General features: G+C 40.7%; 1 protein-coding gene across 1 annotated transcript in view; it reads left to right on the forward strand.

Moving 5' to 3' along the window:
• The first annotated feature begins 513 nt into the window (after nt 1–513).
• slc25a21 (solute carrier family 25 member 21) overlaps nt 514–7,745 on the forward strand; it is an 83,775-nt gene continuing 76,543 nt past the window's right edge. Inside the window, exons 1-2 of the mRNA XM_069721129.1 lie at nt 514–540; nt 649–737. Of these exons, the coding sequence (XP_069577230.1) occupies nt 668–737 (70 nt within the window). The 5' untranslated portion in view covers nt 514–540; nt 649–667. The remainder of the gene's footprint in view (nt 541–648; nt 738–7,745) is intronic.

Here is a 7,745-nt window from a genome sequence, read left to right on the forward strand (position 1 = left end):
GTTCAAATTCCACTTTGCTTCTGAGTTTCATCCTTTCGGGTGAAGTGTTCCTTTAAAATAATAAATGGCAATATATATATATTTGAAGAATGAGCCTGGATGGGACTTAAAGCGTTTGGGCTGCACGCCGGCCTGCAGTCACGATGTGGGCTGTATATGAAATATAACGCTAATATATAATACTAAACAATATAAGCATAGTATATATAAAAAATAATAATAATAATAATAAAATAAAATAAAAAAGTTGGGGTTTATCCGTGTTTTCACGTGTTGATTGTTTGTTGTGAGGTAAATGGGGAGGGTAAATGTGAACCGGGGAGTTCGCTGATAATCGATTCCCTGTTAGCCTCGCCTAGCCCGGATAGCACTCGGGAGAGGTACCGCTGCTGCACCTTTTGAGCTGCCCTCCCTCGCAGGGAAGCAACGCAAACTTTTCTTTTCGTTTCGTTTTTTTTTTTTTTTTTTTTTTTTAAATTGACAAGACGCCCGCGGCGGGGACAACATGCAAACGAGCAGCGCGCAGCAGGAAGCCGGCAGGTACGCGACGTTACAACTGTCTTCACGCTGCAGCGGTTTAAATGCGGAGAGGTCGTAAAAAGTTGGTCGTCCACCCCCCACCACACCTCTCTTGTTTTCCTCGTTTAGGACCCCGAAAACACCGACAATGACAACCGAGGAGCCGCAGAGTCTCCTCCGGGAAGCTTCCCATCAGATTATCGCCGGCGGGTCAGCCGGTAAGTTCCCAACGTGATTTCACTGCTGCTGTTTTTTTTTTTTTTTTTTTTTTGTTAAGACGACGTGGTCTCAGGTTATGTAATAGTTTGTGGTGGGGGAGAAGAAAGGAGAAAAAAAAACAAAAAAAAACGGTGCGTGCTGCCAAAAATGAGTGAAGCTCGGCTACGAGGCGGCGCCCTCCTCGGAGACTCCCGCAAGTCTTCACAACGCGTTCCTGCTTGTTTATCGGACATGGCGTGTCGGGATGGAAAAAATAAACCGTTCCTTGTGCGGCAGATCTTTAGCCAGAGGTTGTTTTTTTTTTTGTTTGTTTGCATGCGTTTGCGAGATAGTTCCCTCCCTTTTCAAAACGCTGGGAGTTTTCGCCGGGAGAGTCACCGGATCAGGAAGTCAGCTGTTACTCTCGGGTTTGTCATCCAGCGAGTTTTTTTTTTTTTTTAATTTTTTTTTTTTTTTAAACCTGCTTCTGTGTTCTTATTGCAAGGCAATTGTGTTTATAGTCATTTGTACGTCGAAACACGGCTTCACCTGTGTGGAGGAAGTGTTTCCTTAGAATTGTGGGTAAATATTTGAGCAATTTTACCACTAAATATAATCGTATACCAACCCCAACCTACGACCTGACAAAAGATACCTGTATCCCGCACAAAGTATATGGAGCCTCGGCTGAAAACCCTTTTGTAAATCTATACATTGGTGGGAAACATTTTGTATTTGTCGTCTTAAATTTGATCCCGATATAAGCCACACTTAGGCCTGACGAAGGCTGTTAGAGCCGCACCAAACATTTGTGTCGGTTAGGTTTTCCACTAAATTTATGAAGCTGAGAATGTTCAAATAAAATAAAATAAGACTTCAAAAACAGAAAAGTTCAATTATGAAGGAAGGACGTGGAGCGATTGGCTTCGATTACAGAACAGAATTTCTTGCAATCTGATGCAGTACGTTTTGCATTTGGCTCACTTCATCTGAGACTATCGACATGATTTTTTTAAAATTTTTTTTTTTAACATATAACGTTCAACGTCGTTCAGCTTTTAACCTGAACCTTGAAAATACGCCCCGACGTGACGATAGACTTTGAATTTGCATTGAAGAGAAGAAGTCAGCAGTCGCAGCTGCCTCCAGGGATGGTTGCGACATCGGAAACGCGGTACAGCAACACTGCAGTCAAACCGGGGCATCCGTTTGGACTTCAGCGTTCGCATCTAGGTTAGTTTATGATCTGGAAACCCGATGAACATAACAAATGGGGCAGCCTTAACTTCATACCAAAAAAAAAAAGGCACTGTGCCAAGCCAGGAAGTGAGCAGAGGGGAGTCCTCTTGACTCTCCGATCTAACCTTCGCAGAAAACACCTCTGTTGCTTCCTTTCTTCTGCTGTGAGCACAGACTGTATTAAACGTAAATATTGAGTCACTATTGCACAACTTGACAGACATGTCTCCTGTTTAAACAGGCGCAAAGACAATATAAAGACAGAGAGAGAGAGAGACAGCAACTGGTGGGATGGTAGTTAAAATAGTTTACCATGGAGGTGGATAAAGACTCGCAGCATTTACGTGACTTGGATGTTAGAAATGGAGAAAAAAAAGAAAAAGAAAAACTATGAATGAACACGTTTTAGAAAATTGGTTCATCTCTATTCAGCTCTATAATAATTTTAGATGACGTATGTGGTGCTGTTGAACTGTACTCCATTGTACAGAGGGGTGTTTCTGTTATATGCCCTAATTGATAAAAGGTGGACAGAATATTGACACCTGGTACTTGTAAGTATAATAAAATGTGCTTAATGAGGCATTGCAAAAACATATATAGATATATATATATATATATATATATTTTGTAATCCTGCTGACAAACGGAGAACATAGCCTCCTTGGCGGGAGGCCACCGCAGTCTTTATTTTTCTTGTATTATAGGATACAGGATTGATAGTCAGCCAAATAAGAAACACGTCGGACGACAGCACGGGTGGAAGTCTTTCTGCTGATGTCAGAGATTCTGGGGTTGATTCTGCAGCCGATTGGATCGTCATTGCATTCGACCTGAAATTCCAAGTTGTTGTTTTTTTCCCGTCACTTCACTGAACCTGAAGACATTAGATGCAAATACATTGTTCCTTTTTTTATTTGTTATTATTATTATTATTTTTTAATCATTTTAAGGGATTATCAAGAACAAGCACCGACTTTGTCTTTATGGTGTCAATTTTTTTCAAGCGATCAAGCCGACATCTGCGTCCAATTACGACCGCAAAGCGCTTTCCTCGTGTGTTTGTTGATGTGCTCTTTCACCACATTGAGCCACACACCGAAGGGCGTCCTTCATCTTTCTGTCCACAGAAAGTCTCTAGCTAAATCTGCATAGCTTCAATATTCAGTAAATATTGAGTTTAGAGAAACCGTTCCGATGACTGTTGTCTCAAACTTCAGTGTTCCCAGTGAAATATTTAGATTTGATATGTTTGGATTTGGCTGTTTGAACGACTAAAGCTATAATCAATCCTGTTGAGTGGACAAGTGCTCAAGAAATGTGCCGCAAGCAAAGGCCAAAACATTTCATGTATCAATCAAATCAGTTTTATTTAAGGTGTAAAATCACCAAAACAGCACAGTTGCCCAGGAACTTTACAATCACGAAGGATACACATGCAGCGGGCAATAAGCACTTAAAGTTAGACAACCGCATTCAAAACATAGAGGCAAAACAAAATAAAAAAAATGTTGAAAATATATTTCCCTCCGTCACGTTTCTCTTGGACCTCCAGCAGTTTTACCTTCCTTATTTGGCTCTGTTGTGAAAATGTGTCTGTTTCCGAGTTGAGTAGAGGCCCTTTATTACTTCAAACGTGGCTTAATATCTTCTTGTGGTTCATGTTGCAGCCAGATAACCATTCAGTCTTCTCTCATTGCCATGAAAGTGATTGTTTTTACAACTGCCACCCCCCCCACCCCCCCAAAAAAAAAATCATACAGCGTTTAAAGTTTGTCTAAACAGCTTGTGCAGGATATTCCAGGTGTTTTCACAGCCAAAAGCTTCTGTGCTTCCAATATTTACCTCATTCTCTCCAGCGCTTTTCTCACTTACAAAGGCCTTTTTGAGAAAGACCCAACGGTAGCTCCCAACAGTAGTAAGCTGAGGGTGTTTGTAGCCGCGTGGATACAAGAGGCCGGAAACGAAGGCCATAAATAGGCTGAAAGTCTAACTTTTGTGCCCAGGGTTCACCATCTTCTTCTTCTTCTTTTTTTTTTTTTTTTTTTAATGCTGTTTCAATAAGCAGTCGGCCAGTAATGAAATATTCAGGGCGTAAGTTGTCTCAGGTGATGTTTTCATGAGAAATGAGGTGTCGTGTGTGTGTATATATACTTAGTGCTATATAACTGCCGCTTGTGCCTCCCTGTTGACGCCTCACGAGCCCCCTGGGTCTGACAACCTGCTGTCCTGAAGCTGAGGGGGCTCTCGTCTGTCCTCGCCGGGGACGACGGGAGCGTACAGAGGACAGAGGTTCCTACCTGAGCAGAATGACCTCAGTGTTCCTGCTCTCTGCCGAAGGCGTTTTTTTTTTTTTTGTGTGTGTGTGTTTTTTTTTCTTCTTTTTCTTCCTCATCTTGATTCACTGTTAACAAGAATGGAGAGAGACTGCTGATAATTTATGTACAACCCGGTCACAGGGGTTAAAATAAACGTGATTTAGGTGGAGAAAGGTTTCGTTTGGTGCTCTGTGAAGTAATCTGATCGCAGTTTGAGATTCAGCAGTGTGTTGCTGACCTTTTTATAGAGGTCGGTGTGTTGGCTGAGCTTCGCGTCGTTGTAACGATTGCATTTCTTTACCCGTGATGAGATGAAAGTTCGTGTGGAGCGAACTGACTGCCTGTTGGAATACAGTATGTTGAATTTGTGATTTGTGCGTGTTCCTGTGAACTACCTGCTAAACCTTTTTGACAATCACTTATGCCTATCTTTTTGTTTTTGTTTTTTGTTAAACAAAAATATCAACCATTCACTCGTGCCAATTTTTCAGCTGTGAGGATTTCGCTTTTTGTACATCAGTGATCCCCAACCGTTTCTTATTTCTATCTTTTGCTCTTTTGTTTCCGCTCTAAATCTTGAAAATATATTGAAATGAGACAATTGGAGAAGTTTAGAGGTCTAAACTGCACACCTGTAATGAGAGGTTGCAAGTGACTCAACTTTATTTGGAGAAATCAATGTTCGGGGAACACTGTCTTACAGTATGTAATTGTAAACTGAATATCTTTAGTGTTGGCTGGACGAAACGATCCATTTATTCATATTTTATGAGGGGTCTGAAATTGCAGAAGCCCTTTTCACTATTTTCTGACATTTTATAGCCCAAGCAATTCGTCAGTGGAGGAAATAACTGACGGGCTAAAATACAGTTGCCAGTCGCAGCCCTCGTGTCTTTGCTGGTGTTATTATATTATGTGTGTATTTCCAATAAGTCTGAACTTTAACACAGTTATGCAGTAATTACTAAAAACTTTCATTCTGCAGTGCAGATCTGTGCAGTTTATATACTGAAACTCTTTGAATGCATATTTTAACGTCTTTTCCTATTTTGTCCACAAGGGGGTAGTAAATGCATGCTGTATTTTGTATGAGTAAAGGGCTGTTACAACTTTTCAGTGGATAGGTGTAAGTCATTACCTTTGGATACAGATTGTAGTGATGCATTAGTGCCCTGCATCATTTGGGGAGCTTACAAGTATTTGTTCTGAATTTAACACAAAAAAAAAACCCACCAAAGTTTGATTTGTGCTTTTTTATAAAAAAAAAATAAATAAAAAAAAAGACAATTAAAAGATGGAAGTAGGAGCAGAGATATATATATATATAGAAAAAAATACACGTCGTTATGATTAAATACAGAATAAACTCCGGCTTAGAAATAGAAAATCTCTCTAGTTACATGCTCTGTGCTGTAATGTTTTCTCCAAGTCCTTTGTTATTTCCTCGGTAGATGCTTTTTAAAAACTCCATGAGTAAATCGATCCGTCTCCAGCAAATGGACTGTGACGACATGAGACAACCGCCGCGCGCGTGATTACTGCGGCGCTCCTTCCAGACTGTCAGAGCCTCGTTTGGATCTAATTGGTTTTAAACGGGGAACCTGAAATCAGTCGGGAAAAGAACAAATAAAGCCAGTTAGGCTAAATGAAGGAGATGATGAAAGGAGGAGAGGGGGAATCAAATAAATATAGTCAAACAACGAGTGTGCGCGCGCGTGTGTGTGTGTGTGTGTGTGTACAAAGAGTGTGCGTGCGTGTGCGTGTGTGTGTGTGCGCGCGCGGGCAAGGGTATCCATTGACAGAGACTGCATTTACAATGAGTTTTATTTTTTTTCTTTCTTTACCCCCCCCCCCCCCCCCTCTCCAGAGTGGCTGCACCAATCACAGCCGAATTAGGTCTAATATTTATTTCCAGAAACAATTGCAGGCTACACGTTTCAGCGTGGCTTTGATTGAACTCCCGGCGGACATGTTGTAGACAGATGTTTAGATGACCTCATGTTTGAAGTAATGTTGATTCTGGATGGGGTGCTTCTTGGCCTATTCCTCTAAAATCAGCCTCCCACCTCTCTCGCGCTCTCTCTCCCTCCCTCCCTCTCCCTGTCTTTAAAAAAAAAAAAAAAAAAAAATCCTTCATATTTAATGTGTGCTTTGGCTCGCATTAAATACCACCCATTTACATTTTTGTTCCATCCCTGACAGACAGATGTCCGCGCGCACGGGATCGTGGATGGCTTGGTTAAAATGAGCCATGATAGTGGCGAGGGATGGCTGCATATAACCGGACGCATGTGTCTTGTGTTCCCTTTGTCTCCGAACAGGAACAGACTTCAACCGCCAAGGCTTGTAAACAGTGGAGGAGACGGGCCCCCAAATCGTTCGAATCTTTCTAATCAATTTCTTGATCGAGGTCATCTCGGACAGTAATTTGAGCGAATTTGTTCTCGTGTTTCTTCAGGAATAAATTGCACGCTGTAGGGTGTGCAGGCTGTTATTAAAGTAACCCCTCATTTAATATAGAAGAAATAGACTACAGCACACTAATCAATCCCAAAGTAAACACGAGAGATTTATTATCTCCGTCGACTAATTACCGTCATCGGGAAATGTGAATGATCACAATGTCAGAAGAAATTAGTCGAACATGCACGCATTACTTTTAATGGCAGCCTAATTAATGCAATACAAATGCATCGCGTCCCGAAATAGACATAAAGCCAAAAGGCTTCAAATGTTGACGCTAAAATAATAAATGCTTTTGCATAATATCTGTTTTTATAGCTGTGAAATGATAAAGGATCAGGCCTTTTATATTGATGGGGATTGCTTTTGCGAACGTTTATTTTCCCATGCAAAAAAAAAAAAAAAAAAAAAAAAAAAAAGTTATAATCCAGGAAAACCATGAAATGTAATATCTGCCGAGGTAAATATTGGCTCGGTTGGTCACATAGCCTGTGTTCAAAACACACCTCATTAACAACTCCAGGGGAGTATGAAGGGGATTTTTTTTAATTTTTTTTTGTCGTTCAGGACAGACGTGAGTAACTTCAGTTCATGCTTTTAGGAGTTGGCTTCTGGCTGAGATGCAATCAGCGCGACTTGTGCCTCCGTATGAAAATATTTTAGAGTGAAGTTTAAAAAAAACCCAAAAACAATCTAAACATATTTTTGTTAATTAAAAATGTAAACTAAAGATGGAATATGATGGCCATAAAATTGCCTCCTTGATTTATCTATTCAATTAACATTTTTTTGCAGCCACAATGCCAGCAGCAAAATCTAATTTGACGACGTTTCAGTTTGAGTCCTGTCAAGAGAAGCCTTCGAGGAATCATTGATTTTGTTTTTGACAAGTAGCCCACAATCAATTTTCACCGAAATTCCCCGTCATCTGTCTCTGTCAAACCTTGGATGTCACAAACTAAAGACCGAGGTATGAATCTTTAGGAGGGACTCCCCGACATATTTATG

Source organism: Brachyistius frenatus, unplaced genomic scaffold (assembly GCF_029030835.1).
Source record: "Brachyistius frenatus isolate BFR_SWC_R1_liver_20210118 unplaced genomic scaffold, ASM2903083v1 Contig_257, whole genome shotgun sequence".
Taxonomy (NCBI): Eukaryota; Metazoa; Chordata; class Actinopteri; family Embiotocidae; genus Brachyistius; species Brachyistius frenatus.